The 12,584-nt window shown below is 42.6% G+C and overlaps 1 protein-coding gene across 1 annotated transcript in view; it reads left to right on the forward strand.

The window, feature by feature from the left end:
• Positions 1–475: 475 nt before the first annotated feature.
• Positions 476–12,584, forward strand: part of LOC148032288 (pleckstrin homology (PH) domain-containing protein) — a 242,042-nt gene continuing 229,933 nt past the window's right edge. Inside the window, exon 1 of the mRNA XM_087682928.1 lies at positions 476–1,558. Coding sequence (XP_087539054.1) covers positions 1,462–1,558 — 97 coding nt within the window. The 5' untranslated portion in view covers positions 476–1,461. The remainder of the gene's footprint in view (positions 1,559–12,584) is intronic.

The following is a 12,584-nucleotide window of genomic DNA, read 5'->3' on the forward strand; positions in this document are numbered from 1 at the left end:
TTTGATATTCTCTCTTGCTAGTTGGCAACATATACCACGATGGGGCCTTTGATATTTTTCCCTTGCCTAAGCATCAACAACCCGGACGGGGCCTTCGATATTCTTCCCTCGCTAGACATCAACAACGATGGGGTCTTTGATATTCTCCCTTGCGAAATACACCATCCCATATCGATTGCACCGCTTAAAGCGCCTAAAAATGCCCAGTTGGCAAAACCAGGTGGCAGCTCATGCCTGGAGGGCGCCGCAGGTTGTGCCACGTCGGCAGACGGTGGCTTGCCTTGCACTTGAAAGCCAGGTGTCGACGAGACTTTCCTGACACGTCACTATCTCATTTTCTTGCGCTCTTTTGCGCGGGACCGTCCGATCGACACTCGTCCTCTTGGACGGTGTGAGTTGGCGCGTTCTGGGCCGCCAGATGCGAGATCGATACTTCTAGCAAGTGTAAATAATCGCTTCTGCTTCTCCCATCGCATTTCGTTACTCCATCCGCGGGTGCAGGGTTGAGCATCAAGCTATGGATTATGTCACTTGCCTTGCCTGTGGTTTCAGAACAGATTTTCTGTAAGGAGAAGGACGAGGAAGCGCGGCCAAGAGCAAGAAGCATTTGTACAGAAAGCATCTCTTATTGGAAGCCTAAGCCTCGTGTATGGTATCTCTATCACTAGGTGTTCAGAACGGCTTTCTATAAGGAGAAAGACGAGGAAGCGACAAAGAGCAAGAAGCACTTGCACAGAAAATAGCCCTTATCGGAAGCCTAAGCCTCGTGTCTGGTATCTCTTTTATCACTAGGTTTTTAGAACAGCTTTCTATAAGGAGAAAGACGAGGAAGCGGCAAAGAGCAAGAAGCACTTGTACAGAAAACAGCCCTAATTGGAATCCTACGCCACGCGTCTGGTATCTCTTTTATTGCCAGGTTTTCGGAGCAAGGAAAAGGACGAGGACGCACAGCAAGGAGCAATCTACTTTATCAATTATCCAGAAAGCATTCCTTCTACCGCAAGCTAGGACAGTATTCGGCGCTCTTAGAACTTGTAAGGGGAAGGACGGCAAGAACCAATCTATTTTATCGAAGCATATTCAGAAATCATTCCTTCTGCTGATTATTGGAATGACAACTAAGACAATCTTTTCAAGGTCATTTGTACGAAGCCAAATTCTGTACAGGGGAGAGGTGCAAAATAGGGAAAGGTCTGATGCAGTATTGGGAGCAGAGAGGAGATGTGATTTAATATGCAGCGGCAACAGGCACTTTGTATATAGCATACATAGAGTAGAGAGGAAACGATAAATCTTTTGCAAAGAAAACTGGCAGGTCTCTCGAGGGATCGGCAACTAAGTAGCCTTGTGCAGAGTTTACCTTTTTCGTGTTGGAGACAGGTCTACAGGTTTTCTTAGTACACAGGCTTTGCTCAATATCATTCGTGGGAGAATTGCCCTTCCTATACAAAGAGAATCAAAATGTTGGAAGAACACGTTGCATATTACTTGGAGAAATACCTTGGCAATTATGTGAAGGGCTTATCTAAAGAAGCATTGAAGATTAGTGCATGGCAAGGTACATGTTTTTTGTTTGAGGTTGTTTCGGGTCATCACATAATGAGAAGGATCAAGGATATTTTGAGATGTAGAAATATAGTACTTCTGTTGTTGAGCAGGGGCTTACTAGGGTCTCCTAGAACCAGGTCACCTAACATATAGTGCAGCATGTTTAATGATGGAGCATACATTCCCAACACTTGCTGCAGGTGGTGAGCCATATTGTGATATCTCATGTCTTTGCAGTAAATACATAGGTCACACGTGATGTCCTTAATCCTTAGACAACCTAAATTACTCCTAGGGACCTTCAACTTAGAAGGTATGAGATAGTTTATGAAGGTATGAGATAGTTTATGTTGGTAGTCTACGGTTGGACATTTTTGGTTGGAGCTCAAATGGAGGTGTATAGATACTATTTACCACTCGTGTATAGCCTAATAGGATTCTTTAAATATGCTCGTTTGATGTGCATGATTCATGGTGACACTAAATTGGTTTGCATAAAATAAATTTAATAGGTTCGTTGAATTCCAAAGATTTGTACTTTCATGCTTCATATAGGGCGATTTCTAGTTGAAACCCTTTCCAAAAGATGTCTTAACTATTTGAATTGACCAATTAAAGTCATTCATATAGGACATGGTCATTCACTATGTTCGAGTCAAGCTTCGTCTTCCTCTTCTTCTTGTCCACATGTACAAATGCATCACATCCAAAGATGCGGAAGTGAGACATGGAGGGCTTTTGACCAAGGAAAGTCTCGTAGGGAGTTATGTCCTCTAATGTAGAAGTCGGGGAATGGTTGCGGATGTGAATTGCAGTAGCCACCGCCTCACCCCAAAGGGTACGAGGAAGTCCCGACGTTCCAGCAATATCGATCAAGCCATCTCTAGCATGGTCCGATTCGCATGCTCCATCACACCATTCTTTGAAGGTGTTTGAATGGTATACTCCACCCGAATGTCATGATTCTTGCAAAACTGAGAAAAGAGGTTAAAAGTAAACTCTCCATTATGATGGGCTCGTACCCTACGAACTTTGAAGGTAGTCTGTGTCTCCACAAACACCTTTGGAGTATGCCTCGCTCTTGTACTCCAAAAAATAAGGCCATAGATAACGACTGAAGTCGTTTATAAGTAGCATCAAACACTTGGCCTTCCCAAGGGTGGCCGTGCCCATGGGTCCACAAAGGTCGGTATGCTTCAACTCAAGCGGAGTGGAAGCTTTCCGAGTGGCAACCTGGGGCTAAGGTTGCCTATGCTACTTGCTTTGCAAACAGCTAGGGAACAAAGTGTAAATAGGAGGAAATTAGGAAGTCATCCACCATCTTCTTTCGAGAAACTTGTTGTATAGCGTCAAAATTTAGTTGACCATAATGAGCATGCCATAGCAACCCAAGCTCATGGGAAGACCTCGTGGCTAAGGCTATGACCATGTAAAGCCCACCCTCTTGGGATCCTGTCCAAAGAAGAACACCTGTAGAAGCATTCTCCATTATCAAAACATCTTGTGTAAATACCACGCGGGTATCAAGCCATGTGAGACCATGAATAGACAATAGATTAAAACCCAAATCTGGTACATTGAGAACTTTGGCTGAAGAAGACTGCCTGTTTGGTAATAAAAAAATAGTCCCCCCTCGAATGGGAATGGTAGAGTTGTCACCAATGGTGATTGTGCCCCCTCTAGCACTCAAACATGCACAAAGATAGATTGTTGTTGTTGGAACAGCTTTCTTATCCTTCAAATCCTTCTCCTTTGGCTTCAAATGGGGGCACATTTGCTAACACTTTCTTTGGGATGAGTGCCCTTTTCATAGTGTGGGCACTTGGGCTTTTTCTCCTCATCATCCTTCTTGTCCTCCTACTTTTTATCCTTGGCCTTTGTCTTCTTCTTTTTTCCTCCCATCTGTACTTGTAATAAATGCCTAGGTGAAACTAGAACCATTTGCTACCATAAGTGTCTCATGGGTCCTCAATGTGATAGGGTTGGTGTAGAAAACATTGAATCGAGTAGATGGTAGCTGAGTTAGAAGGATCATAGCCATGTGTTCAGAGGATATTATCCGACCAAGAGAGGCAAGCTCACCTCTCATGTCCTCCATCTTCGTGATGTGCTCCTTCATAGAGGAGAAATCATCATGATTGAGCATTTGCAACTTCTTCTCAAGGAAGATCTTGTGGGAAAACGTCTTGTGCTGATACAAAGATGCAAGCTTCTTCCACACTTCCATTGTGGTCTTTAACCTGCAAACATGCACAAGGATAGAATCTTGCAAACTCATAAAGAGAAAGGATCGGGCTTGAGAGTTGAGCAGATCCCACAAGGTTGCTCGGTCCATAGAAATTCCATCTACTAGATCCTCCTTAGGACAAGAGATGGAATCTGATACAAGAACCCAAAGATTGAAGGTGTTGAGTATGCACTCCACCTTACATGACCACAATGAATAGTTCGAACCATTGAGTTTGTCTTCTTTGGTCAAGGAAGGTAAGACAAGCATTTGCACTGAGGGTTTCAAGGATGGCATCTTTATGCCAGATGGAAACTTCTGTGATAGATGAATAGAAGGGGGATGGGTGTGAATAGGGGACTCCTCTCACCCACTAAAATTGCGATAATCGTTTCTCCGCTCAAAATTGTGTTTGGAAAGAAGCTCCTCCTTTGAGTCATCAAAGCTCGTGAACTGGTAAGACATCTTCGATCTTGTAATCACTGAGAAAGTTGCATTTATCAAAGGAAGGTTGTCGCCTACCAATAGAAGGGGTCAGTGGCACCAAGAGGCTGCCACCTGTGACAGAGAGTTGCCACTTGTACCAGGAAGTTGTTGCCATCAAAACGCAAATTTGCGTTTGCTGCAAAATGTGGAAGGTTGGAGCCGTCTAATGACTGATCAAGGTCGCCCGGTCTTGGATGATGTCATCTAGTCTCTGGAAGGGTTGATTGGGATTTGGATCACCTGTACAAAGCTGTAAATGCATGCTGAAAATCTATGTTTTGAAGATTTGGGCTACTCCTCTGCAAGAAATCTCCAGACTATGTCCTTACTTATGTGATGACTTATGTGATGATACCATGTGAGCGTGTGCAATGGAACACACACACACACACACACACACACACACACACAGTATATTAACGTCTCTAAAAGGCCAATGTGGCCTATGAGACTAAAGCAATACATATAATGATGGTGTGTTTCTCATCTGGAACGAGAAAAGATAAAAAATATGCCTATAAGATTCAAAAGTGAAATAGTGTTCTATAAAAAGAAAAAATGTGGTTGATTTAAAAGTAAAAGTAGAAAAAAGAAACTCTTCATCTATGAGATGTCTGTCCTGTAGGGAGGTGTATCTCTGCATGGCTAAGGCGTCTCGACATCTATCTCCTTTGGCACTCAATGATGGCTCTAATTTGTTTGTGTTGTGGATGTCTAGGCCTTTGTCCGGGTGGACGTGGGTGCTTGGAACAGACTATAAAGCAAGGCTGTCCACCCTCTCTTTTGCTATTTGGATTGTACATTGATGAGATTTTAGATTACATACAAAGACGGGGTGGTATGGGAGCTAGCTTGGTTGGATTATTGATACCAAATTTGTTATATGGAGACAATATTGTGCTCATCTCCAATTCACTTGAGGGGCTATGACGACATTTGGATGCATTGCATGTGTTTTGTGAAGAGAAAGGCCTTAAGATTAATCTTGGAAAGACAAAAATTATGGTATTTAACACCTCGATAGCTTGGGTGACACGCTCAGAGCATCACTTTATGTATGATGGTCAGTTTGTGGAAATGGTTAGACAATATGTATACATTGGCGTCACTTTCAAAGGGCCACAGTTTTCATGGAAGGAGACGTCAGAGGCTAGGCTTGCACGGGCATATGTTACTTTGGGTAGTCTAGAGCGATAGTGTGCACATACATAGTTCTAGGAGGCCTGTACCAAAATTTGGCTCTTTGACACTTTAGTTATGGAGCAGCCATTTGGGGCCCAAGCCTTTATCATACTAGATGGGCGCCTCTTATGGACTGTAACAGATCTGAAGCACAACATTATGATGGCTGGGAACATATGGAGAGACCGTTGGTCATGATGATAGCACGTATGATAAGGGTGAAAGCCTCAGTACCACAAGAGATTATCCGAGCAAGATTGGGTGCAGCACCCATGGTAGTGGAGGCACTCTTCCAAGCAATCACCTTCCCTTAGAAGATATGGCAGCTCCCTAAAGACCGATACCCTAGTCTAGCTTTGGGGTCTTCAAGATAGCTTGCAGGAGAGGGAGATAGACAATATTGGTATGCACACATGAGCAGGTGGCTGAACTTGCATGGCATGAATATAGACAAATTGCCACCATTCAAATACGGCCTTGATTGTCCCACTTTGAGTCGCAGCCGTTTAGACGAGTGATCAGAGCAGACATCGCTAAAGTGGAGACAGAGAGGACTTGGTCCAAGCCCCCTTTTCCATTAGGCACGAAGAGAGCACAATATCAATGTCACTTCTTGGAGCTTTCCCATGGTGGTTTCATAGTGAGGCCGAGATATATGGGTGCTCAACTTTTTGACAGGCTTCGAGCGGCTATCGGACAGATCCGCACCTCATCACATCTGGTGATGATTGAGATAGGTCGATGGAGCCATGTTGCAACAAATGAGAGGATGTGCCAGCTTTGTGGATGGGAGGCAGAGATAGAGAAATACTACATTTGTAGATGCACTGTATACTGTGATATCCGAGGCCGCTACCATTGCCTCTTTAAGGAGGGATTTGAACCATTGAGACAGGTAATACATTCCCTTTCAAGAAAGTGGCTGCCTTTCAAATCTTCAAGGACTCCGTGAAATTCCCCCCTGAATAGGCTGTATCAAACTGCTGAATGAAAGTCAAAGCTTTCAGCCTATCTTGTACACCATTGAAGGACTCAATTGCTTTTCCACCCTGATCATAGTCTTTTGCTGCCCCTTTGGGTGTTAAGTTGGCATACAGTGGCTGCTGCAAAAAGGGTGCATTTGCTGAATTTACATCAAAACCAATGCCAAACGGAGCACTTGCATGACCAACATTCATTCCTTGAGCCTCGTAAGCATTTGGGGGTGCAAATGTAGTATCGGACATGCTACTTTGTGCCCTAGGTATCAAGCCAATGCTGCCCTACATAGGGTTTTGCATATTTCCAGCCATGCTTGACTACATTGGGCCTTGCAGACCATGCATTGGTTGCTGCATACCATAGGGATTTGTGCCATACATTTCCATATGCGGTCCTTGTCCAACCATAGCATGAAAAATCGCGGGACTAAAATATCATGACTGCCCCATCATAGCATGCATGTCTGACTGACTAAAATCCATTGGATTGGCACTTCCGTGATGGCCTTGCATTTGCATTCCTTGCCCTATAGGTACCAAGTGTTTTATTTCATTAGCATCTTTGGGAGCCTCAAATGAAGGGTTTGACATTATCTTCTGTGCATCATGCTGTTCGGAAGGTGTAAAAGACGTCTTCTTCTTGTTGCCTTTTCTGTCCTTCTTTGGAGCATTCAAAAATCGGGTAAATTGAGGATGCTTTGCCAATTCAGCAAAGAGATTTATTGCTGTCCTCATCGAATTCTGAACTAGTCATCAAATTCCTCTTCACTTTGATGGTCATCAGCCTCCTTATGCCTTGAAGACCGTGCATCTCGCCCAACAACACTTTCAACTTGCTGTCCATGGTCTGAACCTTGTCCAAGGTTAGGCATTGCATTTCGTTCATTCCCATGTGAATGTTTATTTTGAGAGATATCATCACTGCTTGAGTCCATCTCACTGTATGAAGACATATTGCTGTAATTTCTCAGCTGAGAGTAAAAATCAGTACTAGTTCAAAGCTTTGGCTTGCAATTAGGTGCCTTGGGTCCACCAAATCAAGGAATTGAGTGTTAACCACGGCGATGGAACCATATAACCAGCCTTTTTTTCGTGGATGGGTGGTAATTCCCTAATTATAGCTTAGTTACAATGGTATCCCAAAATTGGCGCCCCTTTCGGTATTTATTTGATTTAATTGAAGAATAAGTTGATGTACAATGGAATTCTCCCAATCCCTTTTGGTATTCCAACTCCCCTTGCTGTTCAAAATTATGAGCAAGTCTTCAATCTGATTTGCCCCTTGATTCGGGCAGTTAATTGGCCTTCACCCTCTTTGATGGAGATGGAAAATGCCCCAAATTCATTGATCTGCTGGTCCCTTCACCTGAACTTGATTGAAAACAGCTTCACCCATATCGAATCCAAGTCTTGGAGCTTCCAATTTTTGGCACGCTTCCCAAGGCTTTTGCTAAACCCTAATTTCTCTTGGCAGATTAGGGTTTACAATAGAAATTTCTTAGTCTTTGGTGATTTCAATGTTGTAATCTTCAAAGCAAGGCTATAGAAAGACTGGAAGATGAGAGAGAATATTGAGGAGAGAGAAAGTTCAGACTTTATTTGCGAAGAACTAAAGAAAATCTATCATTTACTGCTGTTGCCTTGTCTCAACAGCTTGTAGATGCAAAGAACAGAAGAAAATCAATCATTTACTACTGTTGTCCTGTCTCAACAACCGATAGATGCTGTCACCTTGCAGATTAGACCGGTAGCATCTCCTCCCTCTCTCTTGCAGGTTGAATACACTAAAATGCCTCTCTCTAGCTTCTAAAGACGTTTCTCAGTTTTGCATGGGCATTTTTGATAAGTGAAAGCCTTCCCAAATGGTTTTTTCAGCATTATCCATAATTAAATTAAATATTAATTTTTGATCTTTAAATACTGAAAATTAATCTAATAATTATTTTGGTGTCTTGAAAAATAATCTTATTGGCCAATAATTAAATTGGCTAGGTAATTTCCATTTTCGAGTGTCTCTGCACCATCTTTGACCATCATATTGGCGTTAGGTACCATTAAACGCCACTTCTCTAGTGTCACCAGCTGACACTTATGGCCAAATGAATGACCTAGGCCAACAACTGGCACTAGATACCACCAAGTACTTTCTGTGGCATAACTTATAGCAACTTCTACCTTTGACATCCTGTGATTTCCTTGGTTCGTAGGCTCGTAAATTTACTCTAATCCCAATTACACCTCACATGTGCAACATTTACTTAACCATGTGATTAAAAATTAATCCACATGTTAAGTGAGGTTTAAAAAATATATGTCCTCGTGATAGTTCTTTTGTTTTCTTTCTCTTTTGCCTTGTGTTTAGTAGTTTATTTCAGCACTTATCTATGCTTCCATTGCACCATCACTTTTGACACTTATAAGTCTCATTTGGTTCAAATGATTTGCAACATCAGTCTTTGAGAGCTAATTGATTGGCTTGACAAACAACAAAGTATAGGCAACTAAGGTTGACCCTTTTTGAGGCTGATTGCTCTTGGAAGAATTCACAATGTGAATTGCTCTGCATACCGCTTTGCTTATTGTGCAAATGTATGAGTATGCTAAGCTATGATAAGTGAGGTCAGTCTTTGATTTTTTGCCAATTTATTTAGCTCTTGTGCAACCCCACCTTGGGTTTGTTCCCAAATCCCACCAAAGTGAGAATCTGTTTGGTAGTGTTCCATTGGAGAAAGATGAAAGTTTGTCAAGATCTTCATAAGAGATAAATGATTGACCTCAGAGATTCTACTAAGAGCATTGCAAATTTATTATTTGAGGCTTTATGATAGCGTGTCTCATAATTGAATTCTTGCATGGGTTCTATCTATCTTGCCTCATGTCCTCAAAGATTGGGATGATCGCAAAGAAATTTCAGCAAGGGGTGGCCTTTTTTCTGCAATGAATCAAGCATCATATGAGTAATGAATACAAAGTTTTAGTGCATGGATGACCAGCAAGAGTTTCTTTCCCTATGTACTAAAGCATAATTGGGTGTTTGTGGGTTAGTTTACAACTCTTAAATGCAATTCCAACCTTTACATGCATTGGGTGACACCTATAGCATCGCTGCTGGTATCTGTATGAATCTTGCAAGGCTTATTTGTTTATTTGGATGGCTAATGTGCAACACCGGTAATATTGTAACTAGCTGCTGCAAATGTGTGAAAACATTGATCACACTCACATTCAAGATAATTGGTTGTTCAACATGCTTATTTTTGCTTTGAAAACCCCTTAAACAAAATAAGGTCTTAGTGATTTCAATGCGATCTTTGACTTCTAGGAAAAGCCAATGAAGTCTGAGTAGATTTCACTGGGAAGACCCAAGAAAAGAAAAGGAAGAGGCCAATTGGGCTACCTTGCCTTTTTGGGGCTAATTCGGTTATCACTAATTGATATTACATGACAAAAATGCAATAGCATCATTTGAGTAAATTCATGCTTGGATTGTTTCCTTTGTTCATGAGAGCTGATAAGGAGGTAGGAAGTCTACTTTTGATATATTGAAAACATTATGTCATGGAGAAAGATGACAATCCACTTTTCCATAGCATGGGTAAAATAAAGGACTTTCCATCCTGTGAGAATGAAGGGGATGCAATGGTAGTGGAGAAGGAGAAGAAGAAGATGCGGGAGAGAAGAGCACACACAATGTAGGTTCTATCAAGAATGATATGACAGCGTTATTGCACTATCATATTATATATGAATAAAGAATGGGCGGTCACAGTGTACACGGGCAGACCCAGAGGCCTTTTATCCCAACAACGTCCCACTAAAAGGCCAATGTGACCGGGGAGTGAAAACAAAGAAAAAAAAAGAAAAGATAAGGTGAGGAATCATGACATCTCACCCAACGCCCAATCGGAAAGCGAGCTGTGCAAAAAGTGTCGGGAACCTCTGCAGAAGAAGAGTCAAGCATCCCCGAGTTCATGATATCCAAGAGATAAGCGATCCCGCAGCTCCATACAATGGAGCAATCTAAGAATGCTTCTCATGAAGCAAGCACAACTCATCAGTGCACGGTTGTAAAGCATCAGAGTCATGAATAGCATCAGCGTGGCAAATACAAGACAACGGAGAGCAGCCAAACTCTCCGGAGTCAATTACTGAAAGAGGGCCAACATCGCGGATACTCGTCCAACAGGGTCTCAAGACTATATGTGGCCTCAATGAAGCGGAAGACTGACATATGGCTGGCTGTCCAGCCTACAAAACTACAAGAAAACGGCTCTCATGAGCTTGCAAGGGGTCTAGCAACTGACCACTAACATCGTGACCCTGACTGCTATGCACAGCTCCGTCACCTGGGCCAATAAGTGCCTCATTTTCAGCATAAACAACTTGCTGTAATGGCAATGTAGCTGCTGTAAAATCAGCCATAAAGCATACTGAACGCTCATCAAGAGGCCTGAGAGGTGTCTGCGTCTCATAGAAGACAGCATGACAGCTGCGTATGACCTATTGGGCATCCAAATCCCATAATTTGTAGGCCTTAAAATCACCATCTCCATAACCAAGGAGGATACATCTACGTGACATAGGCTCATGTGGCATACGTACAGATGCCTGGCAGCCAAACATCCTCAAGTAATCATAGGAGGGCTGCATGCCACTTCATATCTCATGGGGTGTAGTACAATCCAAAGTCAAGCACGATGTCTTGTTAACTAAAAAGACTGCCGTCATAAGGGTCTCAGCCCAAAAGCTATAAGACAATCCAACTGTGGTAAGCATAGAAGCGACCTTTGCCTGTAAGGTCAGGCACATGCCATGAGCAATCCTATAATACCGTGGGTACAAGAAATCAATGCCATATTGTTGATAAGAGGTCCGAAAGCTAGGAGAGAGAGCATGACTCTCATAATCTATCTGCAAGCACCTAGGCCTGCTACCAGTAGAATCCATCAACTTGTCAAGCATAATTGCAGCATCCTCAATCTGCGCCAAGGAAAAAGCCCAAACACGGTGGGTAGCATGATCAACAAAGGTCACAAAGTACAATACTCCACTAAGTGACTAAGAAGGCATAGGTTCATATATTGCAGAATGGACAAGATCTAGAGGAGCATGCCTCGTACGATCGCCATAAGCCAAGGGGGCTCTGCAAGAACCAAGAGTACAATCAAGGCAAGCATCAAGATCTATAAGTGACATAGGAGGTAGCAATGAGTCTAAATGAGACAAGATCTTCATCTCTCTGTGGTGCATATGGCCTAGGTGATAATGCCATAACAATGCATGTGGTATCGGGATAATTGCAACCATAGAATCTCCCACATGAGAGACATGTACTGGGTAATGAGAACCAACTCTAGAACCTTTGGCTAAAATCAAGCAACCACGATAGATCTTCCATGACCTATTCTGAAGAGAAACAAAGTAACCTGCATCATGTAATTGACTGACAGAAATCAAGCTTTTACTGAGCATGGGAACATGTAAAACATCCCTAAGCATAAGAGAAGTCCCATTAGGCAAAGCTAGGTGTATGTTCCCTATACCAAGAATAGCATAAGTCTGCTCAAGGCCCAAAGAAATGCATCCATCAAACTTCCTGTAAGTAGAGAATCATGCTCAATGTGGAGTAACATGACAAGATGCCATGAATCCAATAGCCAATCTGAGACGTAAGCCGTATCACTGAGTAAGAAAGTTGTAGGGAAACTAGATGATAGGAGTACATGCTCAACTGCATCATCATGGGTAACATGTACCTAACCACTAGTAACAGTGGTAACACCTGCTGCATGTCCTGTATCTCTGACTCTCTGCTCATGTCGAGTCTGTCTCTGCCTCAGTTGCTGTCTAATCCATCTGAAACATTTTCTTTTAACATGCCCAAGCTTCCCACAATGGAAGCATACATCTGTAGAAGAAAAATCTGTAGAAGACGACAAGGAATCCAAGTCATCATGAATAGGGCTATCCATAGCATCCACGGAGCTCAAGGAGTTGTGGGCTGTCCTAACAAAGGGAACTTGCTTATAAAGACAATCATTTGCAAGTACATCAGTGGTAGAAGCATGCTGCAAAGGCTCATGAAACCTCAACGGATGGGAGGACATAAAGGCATCAACTAAGGATGCAAAAGCTCCCACATGAAGAAGAGTCGTAGTCAA

Source organism: Lygodium microphyllum, chromosome 8 (assembly GCF_053477565.2).
Source record: "Lygodium microphyllum isolate KBCC chromosome 8, Lygodium_microphyllum_v1.1.10, whole genome shotgun sequence".
Classification (NCBI taxonomy): domain Eukaryota; kingdom Viridiplantae; phylum Streptophyta; class Polypodiopsida; order Schizaeales; family Lygodiaceae; genus Lygodium; species Lygodium microphyllum.